Source organism: Spermophilus citellus (genome assembly GCF_964194105.1).
Source record: "Spermophilus citellus genome assembly, chromosome: X".
Lineage (NCBI taxonomy): Eukaryota > Metazoa > Chordata > Mammalia > Rodentia > Sciuridae > Spermophilus > Spermophilus citellus.
Window position 1 is genome coordinate 147,094,693 of NC_138190.1, and position 26,651 is coordinate 147,121,343.

The 26,651-nt window shown below is 54.3% G+C and overlaps 1 protein-coding gene across 2 annotated transcripts; it reads right to left on the minus strand.

The window, feature by feature from the left end:
- Positions 1–554: 554 nt before the first annotated feature.
- Positions 555–26,622, minus strand: L1CAM (L1 cell adhesion molecule). 2 transcript variants are annotated; one of them, XM_081277153.1, is made up of 27 exons: positions 26,496–26,621; positions 15,727–15,918; positions 12,067–12,172; positions 11,645–11,844; positions 10,496–10,618; positions 10,225–10,395; positions 9,842–9,953; positions 9,521–9,705; positions 9,228–9,359; positions 8,951–9,094; positions 8,327–8,438; positions 8,047–8,213; positions 7,790–7,946; positions 7,446–7,570; positions 7,182–7,292; positions 6,737–6,934; positions 6,395–6,465; positions 5,989–6,211; positions 4,736–4,851; positions 4,328–4,529; positions 4,121–4,243; positions 3,859–4,032; positions 3,591–3,710; positions 3,329–3,484; positions 2,850–2,984; positions 2,505–2,577; positions 555–1,927 (listed from the first exon to the last, which is right to left on the minus strand). In XM_081277153.1, exons 2-27 carry the CDS (start codon positions 15,800–15,802, stop codon positions 1,696–1,698), a joined length of 3,744 nt encoding a protein of 1,247 aa, XP_081133279.1. In that variant the 5' UTR covers positions 15,803–15,918; positions 26,496–26,621; the 3' UTR covers positions 555–1,695. The 2 variants fall into 2 exon arrangements, with proteins under 2 accessions (XP_081133279.1, XP_081133280.1); XM_081277154.1 differs by lacking the exon at positions 555–1,927 and adding an exon at positions 1,942–2,407 and having other exon boundaries at positions 26,496–26,622.
- Between the last annotated feature and the right edge of the window lie 29 nt (positions 26,623–26,651).

Here is a 26,651-nt window from a genome sequence, read left to right on the forward strand (position 1 = left end):
CACCAGGGCACATCATGCTGCTTCCCTGAACCAGGGAATCAGGTTGATACTTCTAGGTGGCCTTGGTAGCTGTGTCATGTTTGTTTGTTTGTTTTTTAAATATTTTTTAGTTGTCAATGGACTTTTATTTTATTTATTGATATGTGGTGCTGAGAATTGAACCCAGTGCCTCACACATGCTAGGCAAGCACTCTACCACTAAGCCACCTCCCCAGCCCCGCTGTGTCATGTTGAATAGCAAAGAGAGACTGGCCAATAAGCTGCAGGTCAAGGGACCAGAATTTTGGGACTCTGCTCCTGTGTCTACCAGCTTTGGGAATGGGGGCCCAACCATGATAAGAACCAAAGCTTGTCTCTGGGGCCCCAAGGGCTGGATAGCAAGGCCTGTCAGCCTAGGTGCACTTCCGTCTCTGGAAGGTGCAGGGTCACATGCCTGAGCCACATGGGCCAGCTGGCAGGAGATCTGAACTGATTGCTGGGGCCTCCAAAGTATGGGACGCAGACAGACACAGGAAAGGAAGTGCTCAGTAAAATGACAAAAGGTTCTCTGCATTTCCAGGTTTTATTTGCCTGTTATAATTCTGATGTTTATGTACATATATATATATACTTTGTTTTTTTGAAGAGGGCTCATCAACAGACCAAGCAAGGCATACAGGGAGGCTGTAGCTGCTGGGCAGGGGCACAGCAGTGCTAGGAGAACCAATCTTTCCTTTTTTTTTTCTTTTTTGTCTGTTTTTATTTTTTCTGGGGTGGGATCATCAAAGCTAATTGCTATAAAACCTAGAAACCACCTAGAGACTCAGACATCTGCCTACACACTAGTGGCATATGGGGAGAGGGCAAGGGTACAAACTTTCAAAGTCATGGTGTATGTACATTCCCAAGGTGGAGGGTGGGAGGAGGCTGAGGAAGAGAACTGGGGGTGGGCAGGGCTGCTAGGGGTAGAAGCTGGGCCGGTGGGCAGTGGGAGGAGGTGTGCCCGCCCCGGCAGTGACAGAGGCCACTTGGATGTTGTCTGGTGGGTACCGAAGGCAGCATGTGTATGGAGCTCCTGAAAGCCGGCCATGGCAGGAGGAGGGCATGTGGACCCAGTGTGCTATTGGGGGGCGGGGACTCCGGGCTCTCCAGATGGCCTCCCCTGCACCCATGGCCAGCTTGCCCAGTTCCTGTCCCAGTTGGAGCAAAGATGGCAAAGAAAAGGGAACAGATGGTGGGGACACCGAGTTCTGTCCCCAGTCAAGTGGCCAGGGAATGGCTGGAGGAGGGGGAGGTGCCAACCCTGCTCTTGAGAAGTCCCCACCACACCTGCCCCCAATCAGGGAGCAACAAGGATGGCTTCTCAGAGACCTTTCCAAGGCCACCCCTTCTTCCTCTCCCAAAAACCATGGCCTCTCTGCCCAAACAGGCTGGCAGGGGAGCACCCAAAGGTCCCTGACATGTGGGTGATCTGCCCCCAAGCTGGAGCAAAGCAGCGTGTGTCCAGGAAGGGGTGCAGCTGAGTTTTGGCAATAAAGTGGGGACCAGGTGGTAAGAAGGGGATTAGAGGCAGCGAGTTCCTCAACCCCAACTCAAGCTTCCCACAGGCCTATAGAAAGGAAGGGGCCTCGATCCCAATGTCAGTGGCACAGCACAGGTATTGGGCTGGGTGTCTTGGCCACTGGCTTTCCTGCACCTCTGGCCCACCTTGCCTCACTATTCTAGGGCCACAGCAGGGTTGATGGGGGAGGTGGTCCCTGAGCTGTCATTGCCTCCTGCTGCTTCCTTCTCTTTCTTGCCACTGTACTGGCCAATGAAGGAGCCATCCTCATTGAACTGGACGTCCACACTGCCCCCATAATCAGCCAGGCTGTCGTCACTGCCCAGGGGCTTGATGTCTCCGTTGAGAGAGGGCTGGCTGCTGCCAAAAGCCTTCTCCTCATTGTCACTGCAAAGTAGCGGGGAGGGTGCAAGTGAGAGTGCTGGGGAGGCCTTGACCCGGCAGGCAGCTCCAGGAGCTCATGCTGGACACACTCCCAGGAGGGCATGTTGCATACATGATACCAGGGGCCAGGCTTGGGTACTCCTAGGATCCTGGAGGCTGAAGGGGCCACTGGACACAGTCTGGTGGGGGATTCCCAGGGCCTGGTTCCTCGCTTGTATGTACCCACTGCCAGGGACTCCCTTGAGGAGAGGGGCAGGTGGGAAGGTGACAGCCAGGCCTAGCAGCTGGGATGTTAGCTTGAGGTGGAACACCTGGGCATTCTGGCCTCACCTTGAAATGGGAACTGCTAGGCCAGAGGGCTGGGAAATCAGAAGCTACTAGGGGACAATGGCACTCCTAGGCATGCACTGTCCATGGAAGGGGCTCCCTGTTGTTCCAGTGTGATAGTCCACCCTCACCACCCCACCTTACCTCTCCAGGGACCTGAAGTCACCCAGCAGCACAGAGAAGAGAGAGAGAGAAGATCAGATACGAAAGGCAGATGGAGTTGGTGCCAGCCCCAGTCCTGCCCCTGGCTCACCTGTATTCGCCAAAGGTCTCATCTTTCATCGGCCGGGCCTCAGAGTCCACCTGGGTGTCCTCCTTGTCCTTTACTGAAGACACACAGAGAGGGGCCAGATTTCTCTCCCACTCCAGACTGACCCTGGACTCTATGCCCCTCTGTGCCAAGTGCCTTCAGGGTGATCCTCTCAGCCCCAACCTGTGAGGAAGGTCACCCTGACCTGCTCCCACCATGCCCATGCTGACCTGACAGAAGCTGAGGGACACAGGGACTCAGGGAGGGCTTGTAGAAAGTACAAAGGGGCGAGGTGGGCCAAGATTCCTCTCACCGCCCCCACCCTCAACCTGTGTGGTTCAGGATTACCTGAGTATTTGCCGCCCTTGCTGCGCTTGATGAAACAGAGGATGAGCAAAATGAGGAGCAGGAGGATGATGGCACAGACGAAGCCGATGAACCAGCCCTCCATGGCAAAGTTATTGGAGGAGAATCTCACGGGGCCTGAGACAACAGAGCCCAGGCCTGGGGTGAGCTGGAGGTTCCAGGAAGCCAGTACAGCCCCTGGGCCCAAGCCAAGCCTCCAAGCCAGGGCCTTGTGCTCAGGCCCACTGGAGTTTCAGGAGGCCATCTAGGGCCAGGAGATGGGACAGGAAGCAGGCAGGAAGGCAGGAGGGCCCTCACTGAAGAGAGTACTAACAAGGGCATGGACCCAAGGGTACCCGGATTCTGGGAAGAGGGAAGAGGAACCATGGAGTGGGGCCCAGCTGGTAGAGGGTAAATGTAGCCAACTGGGCAGCAGCACCAGCGACTCCCTGGCAGGCAGTGGTGGGTACCCGGTGCCTTACTGGTGCCATTGGTCTTCACAGCCATCTGGCGCAGGAGCACCTCCTCCTTCAGCAGGTGGATCTCATACTTGGTGTCAGGCTGCAAGTCCCACTGAGTGTAGGAGCTCTGGTTGTAGCTGACATATTGCCGTGGGGGGTCAGTGATAGCCTTTCCTTCTGTACAGACAGAGACCGTTCCATCAGGGGAAGCAGCAGAGCTGGGTGGCCCCTCTGGGCCCTGAGCCCTGTCCCCTGCCCCTGCTCCAAGGGTCCTTGTGTTTACCTCTCAATGCTTTGAACTGGATGTGGAATCTGAAGTTGCACTGGCCTTCTTTGGGAACCCAGGAGATGACACTGTAGTTTTCACCTGCTGTGGCCGAGATGTTGCCAAAATCTGGTATCCCTGTGGGGTGCAAAAGTGAGAAGAGAGTGGGGAGCCTGCCAGGTAGCCTAAAGGTCCACCCTTCTGGGCTCAGCTTCCACCCAGGGCCTCATCAGACCCCTCTGCTGCCATGAAGACCAGCACCCAGCAGGCCCTGCCTCTGGCTCACCAGACAAGGTCATGGTGCCTCCTTCCCGCTCGATGGCCTCGCCAGGGCCCTCCTTCGTGGTTGCCTGAAGCTGGAAGTGGTACCGCAGGCCGGGGCTGAGGTTGGTCAGGTTGTGTGTCCGAAGCTCAGGGTCCGGAAGGTCAAAGGACAGCTGCTCCTTGTCTCCTGCATTCACTGCAGGGACAAATTAGGGTTGGATTTGCTGCCAGATATGCCCCCTCCCATGTCCCCTCAGCCTCCCTGCTGGATACAATGCACGTACGGGGGTGGTACGAGAGCACATAGCCAGTGAGCACGCCATTGTGGCTGAGCGGGGGTTGCCAGTGCAGCAGCAGGCTGGTGTCTGACTGGCACTCCAGGTTTAGTGCCTCAGGGTGGCCAGGTACTATAGGGCAGAGAAGAGTGGCAGATCCTCACCCATATCCAGGGAGAAGAGGCAGAGGATGGAAGTCTGAGGAGCCGGACTCACCTCCCTCCGGGGTACTGAAGGTCATCTCACTGGCAGGCCCCAATCCCCTCCCGTTAAAGGCCTGCACCTCTAGATGGTAGGAGCTGTAGGGCCGCAGGCCACTGAGGATGGCACTGGTGGTGTTAGCGGGTACTACCACATGGCTTTTGTGGACATGCCTCTTGCTGTGCTTCCTCTGGCTGCCCTCCCACCAGTATGTCACCTGCACAGGTGGACAGGAGACGTCATAGGGCAGAAGGCACCTGGCAGGCAGGGACTGCCAGTGCATGCCCCCTACCACCTCCATCAGGACCCTCTCCTCCCAACCCAAGGACTTTCAGGAGAGCTGCTGGCAGATGGCAGAACCCCACCCTCAATCCCATCACTTCATCCTGGGGATCTCCCTGTGTCTGTGCCTTGAACCCTTACATTGTATCCCCGGAGGTGACCCTTGACCTGGGCCAAGTCCACAGGCCACCATCTGACCAGCACAGTGCTTGAGTTGAGGATCTTGATGCCTTCCAGCTCAGGGCTTACCTGGGGGTCTGAAAACAGAGACTTGGAGAAGGCCACAGGCCCTCACCCAGGCTCTGAGGCCAGCCTAGACCCCTTCCCCCACTGGGCAGATGGATTTGGATGCTATGTGAGGGGCAGTTCAATGAGGAGCAGTGTTTGCATGGTCTCAAGGTCGCTCCAAGGAGAAAATAGTTTAGTTACACAGAAAAACTCAAAAAAGCATTGACCAGGTGATCAAAGTTCAATTCTGCTCAAGTTCCAGATTCCAGGGAACATAAGAGGCAAGACAACTTGTACAGGTTGAGTATTCCTTATCTGAAATGCTGGGACCAGAAGTGTTGTGCATTTCATATCCTTTCAGAGTCTGGAGTATCTGTATATAGCTCATGGGATAACTTCGGGATGAGCTCTTTTGTGGTGCTGGGAAAGGAATCCGAGGTCTTAGTGCATGTTAGATGAGCACTCCACCACTGAGCTGCCTTATACACATAGAATGAAGGCAATTTTATACTATAATACTTTTAGTGAGTCTGTGTTTTGAGTAATCCATCACATGAGGTCACTTTTTCCTCTTATGGAACTCAAAAAAAAAAAAACTTTTTTTCCTTGCTTAGGATCAGGCATTGAACCCACGGGTGCTTAAGCACTGAGTCACATCCCCAACCCTTTTTACCTTGAGACACAGTCTCGCTAAGTTGCTTAGGGCCTCGCTAAGTTGCTGAGGCTGGCTTTGAACTTGAGATTCTCCTGCCTCAGCCTCCCACATCACTGGAATTATAGGCTTGTGCCACCAAATCCAGCTAAAAACTTTTGAGTGATTTTGAAGCATTTCAGGTTTGGGGCTTTTGAATTTTTGGATTAGGAATGCTCGGCCTAAAATAGATCCCCATACCAGAGGAAGGAATGCTATAAAATGCTATGACGGTTGATACAATTAGAATACTGACTGCCAACTACAGAAATGTATTGTATCAACATGAAATGTCTGGAATTTTATAACATCACTCTGCTTATGTAAAAGAATGTCCTTATTTGTAGGAATTCTGGACTTGAGAAGTGACAGGTAGGGGCTGGCACTGTGGGTGGGGAGTGAGCAGTGTATGTCCACACACTGAGATGCACAGAGGCTTGACACTGGGTGTTGGTGGGGCCCCACCAATACTCACAGTCCTCCCCGGAATAGCCAATGGTGACCTGGGGTTCAGGGCCCTTGCCCTGGCTGTTGACGGCCTGGACTTTGATCTCATAGGGCACAAAGGTGGATGTGTTGGACACCACCAAGAAGGGGTCGCTCACGGTCTGCTCCTGCCAGATCCCCCGTGTGTCCTGAGGACGCCATTGCACACGGTACTGGACCTGGGGGGCGTTCCAGTCCATCCATCGGAGTGGCTGGAGGGGGCCAGCAGAAAAGGAGCTGGTTGGTCAAGAGCTCCTGCCTTCTGTGCCCTGTCCTTTACCCATATAAACCTAGATGTCTCCAATCATTGGCTTCCTCCTTAATACAGTCCAGGGGCAGCAAATGCCTGGGTCCAAGCCTCATGTCCAGGGGTGAGTCAGTCCAGGGACCCTCACCTTCCATGTGATAACCATGTTGTTGGTCTCGTTTCCTTCCCCTTTCACATCCACAGGGTTCTTCTCTGGGGCTGGAAAATATTGTGATACCATATTAATGCTTCAGCTTCCTGCCGCAGACTATGAAGGCTAAGGCTGGGGACCAAGGACAAATGACCCCTTCTTGTCCCCGAAGCAATGAGCCAGTGGCCTCAAGGTAGCACTCCCTCACTTCCCCTGGAAATTTGGAACCAGAAGAGCATGGGCATAACACCTGTCCAAGCCCTCCCTACAGAATCTGGGACCGTAGCTCTTGATATCCCTTTTAGGGGGCCCAGAAGAGAGGGTGCTGCCTGAGCTCACCTGCCTCAGGTGTGACCACAGTCTCAGAAGTTGGGCTGGGTTCTCCAGGGCCATATTTATTGATGGCAGTTACCCTAAAGGTGTAGTGGACGTAGGGCGATAGCTTGAGGGTAGTAGAGGTCTGGTTTCCTGGCACCTTACCCAGACTATACCATTTCTCAGGTGCCATTTCCTTGTCCTCAAATTCAATGTCATACTCTGCAAAGAAGCAAACCAGCAATGATGTGATCAGCATGTCACTTAGCAGAGAGTGTAGTGGAGAGGGTGCTTGGCTCTCTCTGAGCACCTAAGCCAACTGGGACTCTCATGAAAAAACATGAGCCCTCAGAACACAGTATGTGTCCCAATAAGGTAAGTAGCCCTGGATGGAGCCACAGCCCTAGGAAGGGGGGGGGGGCTGAGCAATAGGGAGGGTTGGCAGGGGTGAAGGTGGGGGGTCTCTTACTCTCAATGGGGGCATTGTGGTCTTCGGCGGGGCTCCAAGATAGGTGCACCTGGCTCTGCTTCAGCAAGTGACGATCAGACAGCTCCAGATGAGGCACAGGCCCAGGGCTCCCTGAAGGCAATAGAGGGTGAATTCTTTAGCCCCCTCAAGAGCCATGTACCGCACTTTGAAAGGGCCAGCAACATGAGCCTGGGCCTCCTGGGCCTGGAGGCTGCACCCTCCAGTTCCCCCAGGCAACACACCTAGTACCATCCTAGGACTTACCGACCACCAAGAGCTGTGCCCTGCTCTCCACCTCATCCAGCTCTGTGCTTGCCACACAGCTATAGTTTCCCTGGTCACTGTAGTCCAGGCTGTGGATGATCAGGCGCCTATCATCTATGAAGTACCTGGGGAGGCAGCCGTGTTTGTCCTTGGTGCCCAGCAGTCACATCACTTCCCTGCCATCTGGGCCCCTCTCTTCACCCCTGCCTCCTTTTCCTTCTCCTGCCAGAACCTCTCCTTCTAAGCAGGAGGCTCACTGCACAGAGAAGGCCAGGAGTTCTGGAGTTGCTACTTTTCTCACTCTGCCCCCTTCCACCCAGTCCAGGTTGGGGTTGGACTCTCACTTGTCACTGTCCCCAAGTTCCTGAAGGTCTCGCCCATCCCCTCGCCAGGTGATGCTGGGCTGTAAGGAGGGGTCAAAGGTAGCCTGGCATGTGAATGTCACCCTTGAGCCTTTCTTCTCAATTGCACTCCGGGGCCCTTGCGTGATCTGGGTTGCTTCTGAGGGTGATAAAGTGGAGAGAGGGTCACTCTGATGTCCTTCAGAAACCGTGACCCTCCCTTCCTCTCAGAGTGCTGCCTTGTGGGAGCAACAGCAGACCTTTAACCTGCAGGTTAGCCACAATGGTCACATTGTTTTGGTCATTGGCAGCCTGGCAGAAGTAGCGTCCAGTGTCATTGGCCTGGAGGTCTCGGATGCCCAGGGTCCCATTGGCATAAGGGAAGAAGCGTTCATCCTGAAGCACGGTCGTGCCTTCCTCATCCAGCCTAGAGCAAGCGGGTGGGCCTGGCTTGTATCAACTGGCAGGGGCTCCCTGCCTGCCTGGGCTCCCGGGACAAGATAATGGCTTTAAAGGATCCCCCTGGGATGAGGCACTTACCACTGGATACTGGGCACAGGAGCTCCAAAGGCCTTGCACAGCAGGTAGGCAGTGCTGCCCTCTACCGCCATGTATGTCTGATTGTCTCCTGTCAGGATCTTGACTGGCAGCTCTGAGGGAGGAATAGCATCAGGAGGTGGAGCAGGACCCGGCCACAGGCGTGATAGAAGCCAATATCTCTCCACCTAGCATCCTCAGGCCCCCAGGAGCCCTGCACATTGGGCTTCCCTGCTCCGGGCTACCTCTCTGTACCTTCAGAAGCATTGTCCCCTCTGCCTCCATGGGCTCCATTCCAGCCATGCAAGTTTTACCAATTATTCGAGGCCCAGCTAGCAGTCTGCCTTTTCCTGAAACCCTTCCCAACCCATCCTCAAGTCTTTCCTCTTCAGACTGGTTGCAGTCACATTTTGCCCTGGGTGAATGTCTGCTTGGTTGCGGGAAGAAACCCTGCCTTGCTATACTTTCCCCACAGCTGTTGCGAGGATGGGGGAGGATGGAGAAGATAAGCCAGGGACACATCAGCTTTGCACTGAGTCATTTTGGTGGGCTGCAGGGACAGACTGGGGGTTACAAGGCAAGGAAGTGAAGGTGGGTGGGTAGACCACATAGTTGGCTGGCACTCACGGACAACATAGATGTAGGCATTGGTTTGGAGGAGCCCATGCCGGTTGCGGGCCTCACACTGGGTCACCATTGTGTCACTGGGCTGCACGTTGCTCAGGATCAGGGCACCCTGCTCAATCCGGTACTTCTGGTCCATGGCCAACTCTGTGTGCAACCGATGGGGCCCCATGGGGCCAGGGTAAAGCACTGAGCTGCGCGGAGGTCCCCTTCCCCTTCCTTTTCCTCCCAACAGTCCCCAGGACTCACCCACCTCTCCCCCTCCCAAGGTCCTGCTCACCTTCTATAGGGATTCCATTGATTCTCCAAGTGACCTCTGGTTGAGGCCTGCCCTGGACTTGGCAGTCTAGGCGGGCGGTCTCTCCTGGCCCGTATAGACGGCTCTGGGGCTTATGCAGCCAGTATGGAGCAGCTTAAGAAGAAGGAGAGAAGTACCCTGAGCCCACAGTCTGCTGTTGTCCCTGGTGCATATCCTGCCTTCCCTAGTGACAGTGCATTGCCTGCCATCCTTGGAGGCCATTCTGGGGAGCCTATGGCAACTTGGGGATAGTATGCCTGGCAGAAGCCCCGTACCTTCCACGGTGACATAGTAGGCGTGCCGGGCACTTCCTAGAGAATTCTCAGCCAAGCAGCGATACTCGCCGTCATCTTCCTCGCCCACATTCAGCAGTTGCAGGGTCTTGTTGTGGTTCTGGTAGCTGACACGGTCTGCTGGCATGGGGCTACTAGGGCGTAGCCACTTGATGGAAGGTGTGGGGCTGCCCAGGGCCATAGTGCAGGGAGGCCATGGGAGAAGAGAGGGGAGAGAGCACAAGGCCACTCAGCCCAGAGGTCCAAGCCCCTGCTGGGGCTGCCCAATCCCATCCCTCCTCTACCCCAGGCACCCAGACTCACAAGCCCTCAGCGATGCACTCCAGGACCAAGGGCTGCCCCTGCAAGGCCACCAGGTGGCTGCTGGAGTTGGTGGGAAAAAGGAGGCGTGGCTTCCTATCAATCATGCTGTTGGCTGCCAGGAGAAAGGGAGTAAGTGATCTGGAGTCACAAAGCTGTGGGACTCTGGATACCCCAGTGAGCCCCTGGACCTTGATTTCCTCCTCTGTTAAAAAGAATGTCCCATCTCTGCTCTTGCCACCTGGGAAGGGATCTGGGAAAGGTGGAGGCAGGAGCCAAATTGTCCTTGGGCAAGAATAGGGTTGTCAGATCCATCTATGGTGGAACATGTCAGGCCTGAAGGAGAGAGAGGAGTGGGGGGGGGGGTCAGAGACTTTGAGACTCACTGGCCTTGACCCGGAGGTCAATGGGCTCCTTTTGAATGATGGTTCGGGTACCCGGGAAGTGGGCGTTGCAGATGTAGTCTGAGTGGTTGTCTGAGGTGAGCACATTGGCAAAGTAGAGGTTGCCATTCTGGCCCATGGTCACTCGTTCATCCTGTTTGATGTGCAAGATTTCTGTGGAGACGGCAAGGAAGTAGAGGTCAGGATTCTTGTCCAGGGGAAGATCCCTGACCAACACTCCAGCCCCAGGTCACAGCCCCTTGCTGGCACCCACTGCTGTTCATCCAGTAGATCCGCAGTGGCGCTGCACTGGGTGGGGGGTTGCAGGGCAGAACAACTGACTCCCCTTCCTCCACCTCCACGGGCTTCACTGTCTCCTTTGGCCACTTGGGGGCACCTAGAAGGGATAGAGAGGCTGGCACTCTCCTCTTGGTCAAGATAATACAGGACAGGAGAAAGGATGGAGGGTTATCCTGGGGGCAGACATGGGGATGAGAGGGCCAGGCTGGGAGGAAGTTCACATAAAGGGAAGCAGAGACTCTGCGTCCTTTATGGGCTCATGGTGGAGACTGGCACCCCATGGGGAGAAGAAATGAGCAGGAGGCTGGGTGACCATGAAGGGTTAACCCTCCACAATTCCTAGTTCTCCCTGCCCACCCAGAGGAAAGGACGAGGATGAGTGGTGGGAGGCTGAGTGCAATAATGGGGGAGGGGAGCCGTGGATGGATGCAGGAGTCACAGACCCTTCCATCATCCTGACATGGAAACCATGGCAACGGTTCCCAAGGTAACTGAAGGGGAGGAAAGGAGAGTGCTCAGGAGGCAGAAAACTCAGGGAGGATGGAATGTGAAGGAGAAACCTGAGGGAAGGGTGGCACAGATAAAGGCAGAGCATGGGATCAGGAAGGAGAGAGAGAGAGAAGCCAAGTCAGGGGTGCAGTGATGGACTCTAAGAGACCAAAGTGGGAAAGCTGAGAGAGGAGGCACTAGATAAGTGGCAGAGATGGACAGGGATGACCTGAGAATGGTGGAGGAGGAAACGAGGACAAGTCCCTAAGCTTAAGTCAGGGAGTGACTCAGACAAGGCTGGCCACAGGGGGAAAAGGCAGGCACCAGGGCAATCACACTTTCCAGCCCCCAGCCCACTAGCAGCCTGTGCTACGTTGCACTGAGAAAGACTGAGAGAAGGAAGGGGACACAAGAGGAGCAGAAGTTCAGCAGATAAAGAAGGACAGGGTGAGGATGGCGGAGACTGCTAGAGAAAAAAGGAAGAGGCAATGGGACTTTCTGGGGCCACTCCTGTGCTAACCAACCAGCTGAGGGACAGTGACTGGAAGCCCAGAGCCCCATACCAGCTTGAAACCTGTCTGAAGATGCCTCTCAGGTACCCTAGCCCCTCCCTGGTCCCCAAAGTGCCTCGCACCCTCAGCCATGAGCTGGATCTCATGGGACATAGCAGTGCCCAGCTTATTGCTGGCAAAGCAGCGATAGACGCCCTGGAATCTCTGGGCAAAGCTGTTGTTGCCCGCGATGGTGAAGGAGCCAGAGTAGGGTGCCTCATGTACAGTCACACCCAGTTCCTCCTTGGGCTTGAAGTGGACTCCATCCTTTGTCCAGCGGAACCTGTGGGCAGAAAAGGGCTCAGAGGCCACAGGTCCTGGCACCAAGGACAGGGTTGGGACAGGCCAGAAGCAAGGGTGTGAATAGCCAAAGGACCCCAAGGAATGGGCATGGGAACAAGGACTCAGGACTGTGGGGGAGGTCTCGGTGGCCCAGGGAGGTGTGAGGGCTGGAGGCAGAGACTGGTAGTCAACAACAGAGGCTCAGAGGGCAGGGACCACTCACTCCACTTCAGGTTTGCCTCTGGCCTCACACTTGAGGCTGATGTCATCTGTGGGGAAGACAACAAGGCGCCGTGGAGACTGTTCGGTGATGACAGGAGGCTCCATCACTGGGCACAGAATGAGGAAAGAGCTGGTCAACATAATGTAGGGCTGGCATCACAGCCTCTGCACCTGCCATATGGTAAGGGAAGCAGGGTCTGGGACCCTTAGGGAGCCCATGGCCATGGAGGGAGAGAGGGGAAGAACCAAAGAGAAGCTTATGGGAAGCAAAAAGAGGGAGACAAAAGACACAAAAATAAATGTAGAAAGAGGAACAGAAAGAAGGTAGCAACAAAAGTTATAAAGAAATACGAGAGAGAGAGAGAGAGAGAGAGAGATATGAAAGACAGAGGAAACAAAAACCAAAGGCACAGAAACCAAGAAGGACAACCCCTGTCAGGGAGGAACAGAAACAGCAAGAGGGACAGAAATGTCAGCAGAGGCAGAGACAGCAAACAGCAAGATACCAGTGAGAGGGTGAGGAGGCTAAGAGGAGCCTCTGGATTGAAATAGCAGGAGTGAGGACTGACAAGCCAGAAGAAACCAAGACACCCAGCACAGCACAGGGCACACAGGGAGAGCTGAGCCCAAGGCCCCTCCTCTCTCTGTCCTTGGACACACTCCCAACCCTCCTCCAACTTACCATGGTGTCCTTCATCTAAGAAATCCAAGCAGCAAGGGAGAGAAGGGAGGAGAATGCTGAGAGATAGCTCCAATAGGACCTAAGGCTAAGGAGGTGAGATCCAGCAGACCCCAGGGATGAGGAAGGAGCAGGGAGGAGGCTATGGTACTGGGATGCAGCAGTGGAAGGGGACAGTCTGAGGCAGAGCAATGCCCAGGGAGAGGCTCCTCTGACAGAGACACAGGTATATCGGTACAGGGGGACAGAAATTCTTGCCTTTAAAAAGAATAGTTCTTGAAGCCCCCTGGCAAGGCCTTCTACGGCCTGCAGAGTGGATCCCTACCACACCCAGGATGCCTGGAAAGGCTGAGAGACACACAGCCCACAGCTAGGGCACCCTCCCCTGCTCCAGCCCACTTCCCTCCTAATCCAATTAGCACAGCGCAGTGTTTTCAATTACCCAGACCCAGCCTCCAGAGCCCAACAGCCCCTCCCCCTCCAAACCCTCCCAAAGGCCCTAATGCATCTGAGTCTCCATAGCCTGCAGGGCTGGAGCCAACCCTCCTTCTCTCTCCTACCATACTCCCAGCTGGCCACTAAATTCCCTGGGGCAGAGGCCAGAGCAAGTGCCCTAGTCCCAGGACTCAGCAAAGCAGAGGCAGGGAGGGAGGGAAGGAATGGGGAGGGCAGTTAGGACAGGGGAATAGTGGATCAGCTCTGAAAGCTTTGTCTTTGCAGAAGACCTCAGTGTAAGGGGCCCCAAAAGAGAGGAGGGGGCTCCCCAGGGACACTGCAGAGGGCCCTGAGCTAAGGAGAGGACAGTGTAGGCAACCTGAGAGCAAGACAACGATGAGGACCACAAGATGGGGGAAATCAGCTCTTTGGAAAAAGAAGGAAAAGAGACAAAGGGGCTGGCATGGCTGGAAAGACAGGTTCTAATAGGGAGGCACCACGGCTGCCCTGTGTATAATATCAGGGTCAGTAACGAGCTCTGGTCAGTGCCCAGGGCAGCCTTGGACTTGCTGTGATCTTTGGCCTACTTCTCTCTCCCCACTGCCATCTTTCTGTTAAATTCTCCTGCCCCTGCCACATATAGACACACTCAAGTAAGATGCTCACCCATCAGGTGGAAGGGCAGGCTAATACCCAGGATAAGGCCCTGGCATTTCAGACCTGGAGGCAGGCCTGAAAAGCAACTGAGAAAAGGCAGGGAAGGAAGGAAAACCAGTACATGTGTATGAATGCAAAAGTAGGGTCTGGGCATGTATGTGGATGTCCTGGAATGTGTGTATTGCAGTAGGTTTTTTCCAGTATCCATTTGTGTGTATGTATATGGCTGGGCCTTGCCTTAATATGTCTTCAGATCTGCCTATGTGTGGCTGAATTTCAGGGTATAGTGTTGTGTCTATATCCACTGCCATGTCTGTGTAGATGATGTTCCTTTGTGTGTAACAAACCTCACTTGCTTGTGTTTTTGTTGATGTGGCCTCTCTGAGTCCTGCCCCTTTCACACGTCTGCCTGATGGGAACAGGTGTCTGGCTCATCTGACTCATGTGTCCCACGAGCCCCTCTTTATCTCCTCCAAACTCTCCATGGTCCCTGATGCCAGGCGCCTCCCAAGCCCATCTCTCTTAGCCCCTGTCCCATTCCTGGCAGACTTTCTTTTTTTTAAAAAAAAAGCACTTGCTTCTTTTCTTTTTCTTTCTTTTTTTTTAAAGAGAGAGTGAGAGAGGAGAGAGAGAAAGAGAGAGAATTTTTAATATTTATTTTTTTTTAGTTCTCGGCAGACACAACATCTTTGTTAGTATGTGGTGCTGAGGATCGAACCCAGGCCGCATGCATGCCAGGTGAGCGCGCTACCGCCTGAGCCACATTCCCAGCCCCCTGGCAGACTTTCTTACCCCTGCTCCCCAGCTGGTCTCTCCATGTCCAGGCTCAGAGACAAAGGTAGCAAAGTGAGGTAGGGAAGGGATTGGAGCCCGGGAACTCAAGATCCACAGGTGCCCTCACACATGACACTGTGAAATACCTTCCAAATGTTTTTTTTATTATTATATTTGCTTACACTCAGAAAAAAATCACAGTGGTAACACCCTACATAAAAGTATGTACACACATTCAGCTTCACACATTCACACAATCCACTACAATCAAATGTAACAGTCAAATACCTCCAGACCCTCACAAACCTGACCAATAAAATAACAATTATAGTAACTTCCAAACTTACCCACATAAGAAACCAAAATCACATTCACAAATATTCAATTTAGTCACAACTGCACACACAGATATTTGGTCTGTCCAACTCATAAGCATGCACAAGTACTCACAACTCTACAACCAACCACACTGCAGTACCCACACCCCTACCTGTGACCTCTCCAAACAAACAGTACAATCATACACACTTGCTCCAGCAGCCCCACCCCATGCCCTCCAAATAACTATAAATAAAAAAGGATCCATAAGGTTGTTGGGCAGGGACCTGTTGTATTCAAAGTGTCTTTTCCTGTCTCAGTTCAGAGACAGGGCTATCAAATGTCCAAGGAAAGAGCCGGTTGGGAATACCTAGTTTAGAAACAGTAGCAAGACTTGAATGCAGGCCTTGAACAAGCTAGCTGAAAACTCGGGAGTGTCCCATTTTTCTGGCCCCCACACCCCTGGGGTGTGAGGTGGGTGGAAGTAGAAGAGTCAGAGTTGGGTGGGAAGGGGTGGGATAGGCTGAGGGAGAGCGACAAGGAGGCTGACAGCAGCCCCGTGTCCAGACCGCTGTCCGTGGTGCTGAAACCGCAGAAGGCCACCCGTGCCTATCTGCGGTGCTCACACCCTCCATGCTTTCTGCCCTTTTTTCCAGAGGTACTCAGTGTCTTGGGCACCTCCTGCTTACACGGCACCCAGGAAAGGAGGGGTGAGGGTCCCGAAGGAAGAGAAGGTAGAGGATAAAGAGGGACCCACCACAGTGGAAAGGAGGGCTGAGGCTCCCTCCAGCTACTCACATTCGTCGGGGATCTGGATGAGCAGGCAGGGGCTACAGAAGAGGAGAGGCCACACGTACCACAGCGCCACGACCATCTTCCCGGCGGCGCTGGCGGCTTGGCGAGGCACAGGCCGGCGGCTCAGCTCACGCTCCGGCCAGAGGGAAGTGGGGGCTGGTGGGCGGCTTGGGGCAGGAGCTGCAGGTGGAGGCACTGGGAGAAAGAAGGAGGAAAGGGCGAGAAGGATGGATGGATGGACGTTAGTGACTAACATCTGGGCGAGCCCAGGCTCCTGGCCCCGCCCCCGCCCCCACCCATCGGCTTCCCAGTTCTTCCCAGTTCTTCTCCCGCACCTTGGAAGGAGAAAGCTGAGACAGCCTTGGCTTGGCCTGCAGGTTGCTTTTCATGCCCTTCTTACTCTGCAGCTTCCCTGCCAGCTGCTTCCCCAGAATCAACTTGTTGCCCCAATCAGCTTCCCTGTGCATACCACCTAGCCATTCTGTGCACACCATCCACATGTGTCTCTCCATGTGCCTGTGCACAGGTGTCCATGCGAATATGTATGGATGCGGATCTGCATGTGGGGAAGTAAGACAAATATGCACATCCGTATTTATGTGGCTGCATGTGCACATGCATGAGAACCTGTGTCTTTTCTGGGAGGGGAGTCCACTCATGAACGGCATGTGTTGGCATGTCTGTCTGGGGGAATCAACACACAGGTCTGGTGTGTGTGTTGTGTGCCTTCTTGTGTGTCTTTATGTATCTGTGGGTGATGAATCACCATGTCTGCTATCTCTGTGTGCACATATAAGCACGTGTGCACATGTGTAGAAAAGAGCTCTTCTGTAGTCCCATTCCTGTGGCTTTTAGAGTCAACTGATCCCTGGGTGCTATTTGTACCTAAAATCTGACAGGGGGGTTGCGAATTGGGATAGACCAAGAGAGCAAATGCACCCAAGATGGCTACATTTCACAGAACAGGCTCAGGAAAAGGAAGAAAAAATGGAGAAGGAAGTCTGCCCCCTGGGGAATCAGTGGGAGAGTGGGGGGAAGAGGAAAGTACTTCCCTGCTGCTTCAGTTCCCTCGGGGGAAACAGGGGTGTCTATAGCCTCTGCACTTCCAGATGTTCCAGGCCAGGGTCAGGGCAGGGGTCAGGGAAAGCTCTGGGACATTTTTACAAGACAGTGTTTCTGACACCTCTCAAGTGTCTGGCAGTTCTAGCTTCTGGGCCTTTTGCTGAGTCTTCAGACCTCAACTGCTAGATGTATCTACCCCAAGTCCAAGAAACACCAGACACAGCCACATTTCACCTGCATGAAATGGGCCCAAAACACTGGGGTCCAGGAGTGGGGGACTCTCTGAAAATGAACAGAAGAGGAAACAGATTCCCAAGAGGACAGGCTATTTTAATTCCACAATAAGAGGAAGGGATGTGAAAAGAGACCAGTGTGATCAAAGTGTGGGAGAGGCTGGAGCAGAGAGCTGAGAGGCCAGAGCACTGGTCTGGATGCTGTCACCAAAGCCATATTGTAATCTCCCATGTGCCCAGCCAGGACCTTAACCAAACGAAGAACCGAGACTCATCTAAAACACCAAGAGTAGAATGCCACGCCAAGGTATCTGGATTCTAGCAAGAGGCAACAAGGAGCCACAACTCATTTTTGTGTAACAGGGGGATGACCCAAGAAGAGTGGTGACTATAGTATATTGCTTGCAGACTGGGCAGGGAAGACAGATGGTAGAGTGGCAGTCAGCTTGAAGCTCTTGGACTTCCCCAGCCAGAGCTGGTAAGTGTGGTGGAAAAGCACCAGGATGGTGTAGAGACCAAGAGAATGACGTGGAGTAAGAAGTGGTGCAGGGGTGGCCAATTCTCCACCTGCAAGAGCTGAGCTGGGGCCGGAAGAGAGAACAGTGGATCTGTTCTACTAACACCTCCCCCTACAGAGCCCATGCAATCAGGGCCAGCACCAAGTGGCCTTGGCCTTGACTTCAAGGCCTGTAGGAAGCAGTAGGAGATACAGATCAGAGAGTAGGCGATCAAACAGCAGCCTTGGGAGCTCTGAGCACTGGTCTTACGAGGGGGAGGGGAGGAAAACTGGAGCAAGGGGAAGCTTCTTTGAAGAAGGACCCTTTTGCCTGTGAGGAGGCTTTGATGCTGTGTGTGGAACTGATGGTGTTTGCCATTATAGTTCCTCCATTTGTCCTCCAAATCGAGGTTCCCAGAATGATGTTTGGCATGTATACTGGGGTATATGCAGGGCAAGCACAATATCCCCAACCCCATGACCCCTACTCTGCCTCCTCCTGGCCACATCTCAACTCCAGCCTCTTTTCCAGTGTCCTGGTATTTATCACCCCACTTGCTACTGCCCTAGGTACTCAGAGACAGGCAAGAAGGAGCCAGAAGGTTGAGAGGCCCGTGACAGCTGGGAGGGGGCTACCCCTCCTCCCCTCTCACTGCTGCTGGTTCTCTGATCTCCTACCACTGCTCAGGCAATTACAGAGCAAGCTAAGGTTGTTAGCTCAGCAGGGCCCGACTCCCCATCAGCACCACCACCGAGGGCAAAGGAGCAGAGGAGGGGAGTGGAGTATTCCACAGATGGAGCCAAGGCCCCATTTGCCAAGGGTGACAGACAGAGTGAGAAACAGGCAGGAGGGAGCAGGAGAGGCTGGGAAGTGGGGCCAGGAACAGGAGACAAAGACAGCCATTGGAAGACCCTAATTAGCAAGAGATGACCAAGATAGAGATATCCAGCTAGAGGCCCAGTTGGTGGGGAAATGGAAAGAAAAGGAAAAAGGAGTACAAAGGTGAGAGACAGCTGCAGAAAGCACCACTGAGAAATGGCAGAATGAGCAAGAAGAGTGAGGGGTGGGCGTGTGCACGCAAGCGCACACAAGCCCACGTCTGCTCTGCTTGAACAGGCGAATGGTGCCTCGGCAGCTTCCTTGTCCCCAGGGGGTGTGCCTGGCAAGGGGCAGGGAATAAGGGAAGATGAGCCTGGATGGGTGAAGAGGAACTTCTCTGGCTTGGAGGTCAGGCTGGAGAGACAAGCAGGGCGGAATAGACAGAGAGTGGACCAAGCTGTGCGCTGGAGCCAGAGAGACAAACAAAGCCCCGCAGCGAAAGAGCAGCAAGTCCCTGCCCACTTGTGGCACTGGGGCAAGAGGATAGTTGTTAAGACAAGATGAATGACCCACTGCTTGGACCCGCATGCACTAGAGAACAGGTGGAGGTTCCTGCAGGGAGGAGGGGTGGAGGAGGGAAAAGCACCCAGAGGATCTCAGTAGATCCTTCCAAGATTGCTGTCTGTGTGTGAAGTAAGCAGCCGCCTGGCTGGGGGAGGTGCATTCACAGGCACAACAGTTAGTGTGTGAGTCTGTGCGTGCATTCACATGCGCTGACTGTGCACCAACCACTGTGCAGGGGGAGTGCAAAACAAAGGTGCAGCTGCTCCTGAGTGGGTCCAGCCTAAAACCCATCCACCCTGCCTCATGTGGGGGTCCTGTTCACAGGCAGAACTGGGTAAGCAGGGAGAAAGGGCGTGGCAGGCATTGACGGGGACAAGGCCAGGAGATGAGGTTCTGGCCCACAAAGCCTAAAGGAAGGTCTGTGGGAAGCCTCACAGGAACCCCACCCCAGCCCCACTCTGGTCTCACTGTACCCTAGGTCCCTAGGGGGTCCTCTCTGCATTGCCAGCCTCAGTCTGAGTTGAAGCCAGTTGCCAGGGAGGGACCTGGGAAGTCCTAGAGCCTGGCTGAGACCTGACACAGCTGCTTCCTTCCCTGAATGAGCCAGTGGGTGCTTGTGCACGTGGGCACACACGTGCGCACACACACACCAGGAACCTCCAGGGTGTCTTGTGTGTGCACACAGCACACATGCCTGCTAGCATCCTAGTCTTGCTGGGGTGCCTTCTCAAAGAAGCAGCAAGAAGGCCATCAAGAGCAGAGCAAAGAATTTCCAGGCTCTCCTGCCTGATGTCTATCAGGAATGGCAGAGCCTGATGACCTACTGGGTCAGAGTAGGGGCAGGAATGGTGGCTCAGAGCCTTGAGGGTCAGAATGTGGGTGGCAGGTCTCTATGCTCAGGCTGGCCAGCACACAAGGGGAGGGACATGTGGCAGACTTTGTGCCTGTCAATGTGGACATAAAGATATAGGTGTCACCTACATCCCATGTACTGTGTCCCTTTAAGACTCCCCCTCACTCTCCCCCCCAGGCTGTGGCTGGTGGGTTTCTATGGTGATGGAGCTGCTAGCAGAGGTGGGAGCCTTGCTGTAAGTAACCTATTGAGTTGTTTAGATAATAAATGGAGGAGGCTGCTCAAGGGAGCCCCCACAGGTACCTGGGGGCCCAGAAATCTTACACTGCTGCTTGGTCCTCTGTGCTCTGCCTTACCCCTCCCTAAGGAAAGAGAGTGTGTCTCAGCCCAACTCAGCTCATCCCACCCCCCACCTTATCCCCGCCTGAGGCTTCCGTCTCCAAGGCAACTACAGCTCACCTGTAAAGGACCATTCTCCTTAAAGGATGAGGAGGGGGCAGAGGGAGGTTAACTCTTTGTGTCTTTGTGGAGAAGGAAGGAAGGATTCTCAACACAAGCTGACTCCACCCTATACCTCTCCCACCTTGATCTCAGTCAGCTCTGTTTTCTTAAATAAACTGAGGGATAGCACTGACCACATATGATGGGTCCTGAGCCAGTATTTTTACACACATCAACTCATTTCATCCTCATTATCTCCGATTTCCACCCATGGAAACTAGGACCCAGAACTGAACTGTGGTGCTCACCAGGGGTGGTTGCTCAGAGAGGTTGGAGGCTCCTGAATCTACCCAATCTACTCTGGGGTCAGGTGACCTCCCAGGACTATGGCATTCTGATATGTGCCTGCTTGGGTCCCAGGGGACCAGGGACCTGGATAAGGAAGGGCTCTAAGCCATCCTGGCCCCTGGGGATGGGCCCATTTGCTAGGCAGATGACAGGCAAATGTCCAGGGAAGGGAGTGAAATCCTGGAGGAGAGGCCATGCAGAAGTAGGATGTGACCAACATCACGTCTCAGCACAGAACAGAAACCTGACCCCAAACAACCTATCCATACCTTGGCTGGGGTCCTCCTCAGCTTGAGGCTCTGTGGGGCTTCACAGGACACCACCCCATTCAAGTACTCAGTCCAAAATAAGGCAAACTCCTTTTCTTATTGGGTTTGGAGACAGGCTGGGTTTCTTTCTTTTTTTGTTTTGTTTTATTTTATTTTATTGCAGTAATGGGATTAGATCCAGGGGTGCTCTACCACCAAGCCACATCCCCAGCCGTTTTTATTTATTTATTTGTTTATTTATTTTGGTACTGGGAATCAAACCCAGGATGCTTAGCCACTGAGCTACATCCCCAGCCCTTTTAATTTTTTTATTTTGAGACAGGGTCTCACAAAGTTACTGAGGGCCTTGCTAAGTTGCTGGGGCTGTCTTCAAGCTTATGATCCTCCTGCCTCAGCCTCCCATTGCTGAAATTACAGGCATGCACCACACTTTTGGCCATTTTTATTTCTTATTATGAGACAGGGCCTTACTAAGTTGCTGAGGCTAACCTTGAACTTGTGATCCTCCTGTGTCAGCTTCCCAAAATGCTGGGATTAAAAGCAATGCACTACTATTCCCAGCCAGGCTGGATTTCTTGATCCCCTCTCCTGCTATCCAGCATCTTGGCCTGCTGTGACCTCTTTCTTGTAACCAAAGGCTCCAGAGCCTCCTCACAAAGAGGTCTCCACTACCTGGAAGACCTCTTTCCAGCCAGAGCTTAGGGACAGCAATGGCTCCATTACTGTGCTGAAGGGGAGACTAAGACCCAGCAGGGGCTAGGGCTTACCCAGCCTCCCAATGAACCAAGGAACAAGGCTGCAGCCTTCCAGAGCACTAGAAGGCAGAACCACAAGGCAACAATTGGTATCAGGGTTCCACTCACTCTGGGCTTCCTAACCTAACATTAGAGGAGCCTTCCAGGGCCACGCCAGAGGAGACCATGTGTATCCAGCTCCTGGGGCTGTAGGCCTACAGAACAGGTAGGTAGTACAGAGAAGACATCAAGCAAAGGTGGCAAGCAGAGCAGCAGCCAAGCCTGTATCACCTGGCTTAAGTATGTTGGAGGAAGGGTGCATGGAAATGGCTTAGACACCGCCAGGCCCCACTGGGCCCCTCGGGGCTCCCTACTCCCAAAGGGTTAAAGGGCAGAAGGAACACAGGAAGCCTGGGGGTGGACAATGGAGCCTCTGTCCTCCCCAAAGCCTTGACATTCCTAAGGCATGAACGCAGATAGCTGAGGAGGGGGCCTAAGAGAACATCTCTCTCCACTGAAGCCATAAGCCCAGGCTGGCCACAGGCTCTGTCCCTATATGATACAGTGCTGCATGTCAGCCATGGCGGCCACCACCCTTGGCCCCACCCCTTCCCAGCACAGGCCTAAGAGGGACTCTGAGGGGAATCCATGTGGGCACATGAGGATGTATGTGCTCTCTCAACAACAGACACAAATACAAATGTGTACATGCAACCCAACATGTGACCCCAACACAGGCAAACAGGAATGATGCAGTCACACTCAGATACACAGGTGACCAGATACAGGAGCCCCACACATGCAGATAAGAATACTGGAGGGCCTTACACACCACACACATGTGCATGCACACGCGCGCGCGTGCACACACACACACACGGAAGCCCAAAGCCTCCCATGCAAACCTCTGGACTGGGGCTGCCCTCCCCCACCTCTGCCTGGCACTGGGGTCTCTAGACTGGAGTGCTGGGGAGGGAGGGGGGCTTCTGGATGCAGTCCCCATCTTCAAGCTCCATCCTCAGACTGATATTGAGATGGACAGGGGCTGGGGATGTGGCTCAAGCGGTAGCGCGCTCGCCTGGCATGCGTGCGGCCCGGGTTCGATCCTCAGCACCACATACCAACAAAGATGTTGTGTCCGCCGAGAACTAAAAAATAAATATTAAAAATTTAAAAAAAAAAAAAAGAGATGGACAGGCCCAGAAGTCTCCCTCGGACAAGTGCATAAAGCCCAGGATGATGCCACCCTCCTGCCCCACCCAATCTCTGGCTTATATGTTGCCCCTGCTAGGTTTAGGGGCCAGAGACTGGCTGGTGTAAGCTGCCGAGCAGAGAAACAGTGGCTCTGCAGCTCTCTGACCTGGAAGGGCAAGCTCCTGAGGCCTTGGGTGGGGGGCAGTGGACAAAGAAAAGCTTCCAGAAAGCCCAGCAGACCAGATCCTCCCCCTTGCAAAGGAGCTCCCCGCCCTCTCCGGCTCCTCCCTCTCCCTCCAACCACAGCCTTTAGGAAGCCACAAAGACCCTGTTGATATTTGGGGAGCAGGCAGGCTGGGCTGGCTATTCCCCTCAATCCTTATCTGATTGGTAGCCACCAGGTGCCCACATCCACCCTTCAGGTCACATGAGGCCCCATGGGGGGTCTGGGCCCAATCCAGGGATATGGAGCTGTAGGACATTTGACAGGGCAGCAGAGCAATCAACCCCAGTGCTGGGACTCACAGCTCAATGCCAACCGCAGGGCTATCAAGGGCCCCTGAGAGAGGGAGGGGCTTTAGGGGAGGCATGTAGCAGAGCAGAGAGTAGAAGAAAAACAAAAAAGGAATCAGAGAGACAGCAATGAGCTGGGAGGGGAAGGGGTGGGGCAGGTGAGGCAGAGGGAGGGGTACAGAGCAAGAAGGGGAAAGGTGAGAGTGTGAGGTGGAACCAAGGGTTCAGGAAAAGCAGAGGAGGGTTCCAAGATGGCCATTAGAACAAGTGGAGATGAAAGTCTGCAGGGCCTGGGGGCTGCTAAGGGCCTGGTCCACATGGCCCCACCCAGACTTCCCAATCACAGGAACAGAGGACAGGGCAGAGACTGTAGCCAGCTTGGGACAATACAGCAGGCAATTAGACCCTCAGCCTTCCCTAATGTCTAAAGCATAGGGTGGGGTCCCCACTTATATCCATCCACAGAGGGAGGCAGACCTCTCCATGGGACCCCACCTCTACTCTACATTCTCCCCAGGAAGATGCTGTCCTAGAGCTAGCCCAGTGCTGCTGGCCATGACTGGCTGGACTTAGCCACTACAAGGCCACATCACCCTCAGTTCTCAGAAGAGCCACCCAGTTGCAGCCATTTCAAGTGGTCCAAGAGCTGGGTGTGGTGATGTACACCCATAATCCAGGTAACTAGGGAGGTTGCGGGAGGAAGATGACAAGTTTGAGGCTAGCCACAGCAACTTAGGGAGACCCTAAGCAACTTAGGGAGACCCCATCTCAAAATTAAAAAACAAAAGGGCTGGGGACATAGCTCAGTGGTAAAATTCCCCTGGGTTCAATTCCCGGTTCCAAAAATAAATAAATAAAATAAAAATCAAGTGGTAACAGGGACCATTTCCCTTGAAAGAGACCTTGGAGATGAATGAGTCTGCTTCTCATTTGATAGCCAAAAAGCTGAAGCTCAAAGTGGGTAAGGGATGGGTAAGGGGTGGGTAAGGGGTGGGGAATGGCCAATATGGCACATACTGGGCTGTCATTTTAACACTCCCCAGCCAGTGGTGGCCAGGTGCCTGCCATGCAAAGTGCCTGGCCCTTGAGGGAAAGAGTATGGACTTGGTGGAGCCCAACTGGGGAGCACATCTGGCCACCCCTGTTCCCCAGAATAGCCTTCAGACAAGGCCCTCTCTCACTGTGTCTTTTTCCCTTCAAACAATCATAAAGAAAAAAAGTGAATCAGCATCCCATGTGGACAGAACAGTGTTGGTCCAGCCCATTATTGGCTCTTCTGTGGGCAGCCAGGAACCTGGCCCAAGCAGGCTACTTGGCAGTGAGACACTTCCCAGCAAATGACTGCCCACCCATGATTACTCAGTTCTCAGAAAGGAGGTGTCTGTCACCCTGAGAGCAGCCTCACCAGTGGCAACAGGGCATGAGATTCCACCACCTCTGGGTGTTGTATGCCTTCATGATGCTCTGCAGCGGGTTGGGCGCTGGGCATCGGAGGAGGGAGCCCCTTGGGAGTGGGTGAGAGCAAACCAGGGAGGCTGGGGAGTGCCAAATGTGTTTCCCTCTTGATGATCAGATCACCAGCAATTCTTAATTTCTTTTGTTCTTTTCTGTATATTTCAAGTGTACTACAATAAGATGAATTACTTTGGGGGTCACCCCACACACATACACAAACATAAATAAATATGGAGAGAAAGAAACATTGGGATGCAGCAAAGAAAAATGGCCAGGAGCCAGGGAGGTGGGGAGGTTCCAGTCCTAATTCAAGCCCTGGCACCAACTTGCCATGCGGTCATAGACAGGCAAGGGTCCCCAAAGGCTCAGACCCCGTGAGTGAGCACACATAGGCACCCTATGGGTGCTGTGCCAGGAGAGAGGCTGGGCTGGGCCAAGTTCCCCCACCTGCAGCACGGAGCCCATCAAAGGTGAGAAGCCCTGGCTAGGCCCCCTGCCTTAGCCACCCCACAGGGGACCAGAAAAATGGGGCTTGGCAGCAGTTCCCATGGGAAGAAGGGTTGGTAGGGCTTATTCACCATCAGGGCCATGTGAGTCAGCAGAGATAGCACTAGGATGCCAGAAGCCCCTACCCTTAGGGCAGTGTTAACCAGGAGCAGGGCATCTACCTGGAGGGAGTGCCAGGCCCCCACTCTTTGGGGCTGACAGATGGTGGGCTTGCCTCCCCAGACAGGCAGTGATGGGTGGGGGCTCCAGATACCCTGCAAAGGGCAGCAGATTGCACTTGGTGTTCTTTGCAATCTCTGTCAACCAAGACACCCTAAAATTCTGATCTAGGAAGGAGGAAATAGGAATTGCAGACCCCTCCCATAATGGAAGAGAGGGAAGACTTGGAAAGGAGCAAAAGACCTGCAATAGGCAGGGACAGGGCCCAAGCATCTTGCTTTCCAGAAGTCCCTGGCCCTGAACAGTGAGGCCCTCCCTCCCTCACTCCTACCTGATGGACCATCATTCTACACCCTGCACATGGGAGGTACATCAGGGAGCGCCCAAACACACCTCACCCAGTGCACCCATTATTGGCCACCAAGACTGTGGAAAAGGCTCCCTAGGTGCGCTGCGCCTCCAGGGAGGAGGCGCCTCCAGGGAGGAGACCCTGGTTCTGCGCAAATTTTGAGGGGAATCCCAGCTAGAATTTAGAGAGAACAAAGCCCCCTCCCCACTTTGGGGCGGGGGAGGGGAACCCTGGCACTGCCTAGCCCTGTTCCCTCTCCTCCATTGCAAGAGCAGCTTAATCCAATCTCCCCGACCCTATCGTACTGGAGGCTGGATTTTTGGTCAAACAGGTCGCTAGAAAGGGGATGAGGGATAGCCACGCCCAGAACCACACCCCAAGGCGATCGATGGCGGGGCAGTCGACCCTTTTCTCGCTTCCCTTTTCACACACGCACACACCCAAAGGGACATGCCAACTTCAGCCCCACCATCCCATACAGACCTTGCCTGACCACCGCTTCCCCGAGCCCCTCCTCAGGTGCACATTTTGGGCGCCGCCCAGGTACCCCTCACCTGTCGGGCTCAAGCACCCGGTGTCCTACCCCGCCCCGCTCCAGTCCTCAGTGCTGGGAGCCAGGTGTCCAGCATGGGTGGGGCTCCGGCTGCACAGCCGGTTACAGCGGCCAGGGTGGCACTCCCTCCTCTCTCTCCCGGGCAGGGCCGGGGCTAGACGCAGGGGAGCGCAGGGGGTCGCAGTCGCGGCCGAAGCGCTAGGACAGGCCCGTCCGTCTTACCTGCGCTGCTGCCACCCCTTCGGGTGCCGGTCCAGCCTCCGAACACGCCGGCTTCGGACCCGCCGCCTGAGCGGTCTGCGAAGTCGATGCCGATGCTGCAGCGGCGGCGGCGGCGGGCGGGGGTGGGGCGGGGCGGGCGTGCGCGGAGAGGAGGGG

Excerpts from the sequence above, each read along its gene's own strand:
- L1CAM (XM_081277153.1), bottom strand. The coding sequence starts at position 15,802 with ATGGTCGTGGCGCTGTGGTACGTGTGGCCTCTCCTCTTCTGTAGCCCC. Across the intron at positions 9,360-9,520 it reads CTACTATGTCACCGTGGAAG|CTGCTCCATACTGGCTGCAT; the intron begins GTACGGGGCTTC and ends CTTCTTCTTAAG. Across the intron at positions 7,571-7,789 it reads GAACTTGGGGACAGTGACAA|GTACTTCATAGATGATAGGC; the intron begins GTGAGAGTCCAA and ends CTGCCTCCCCAG.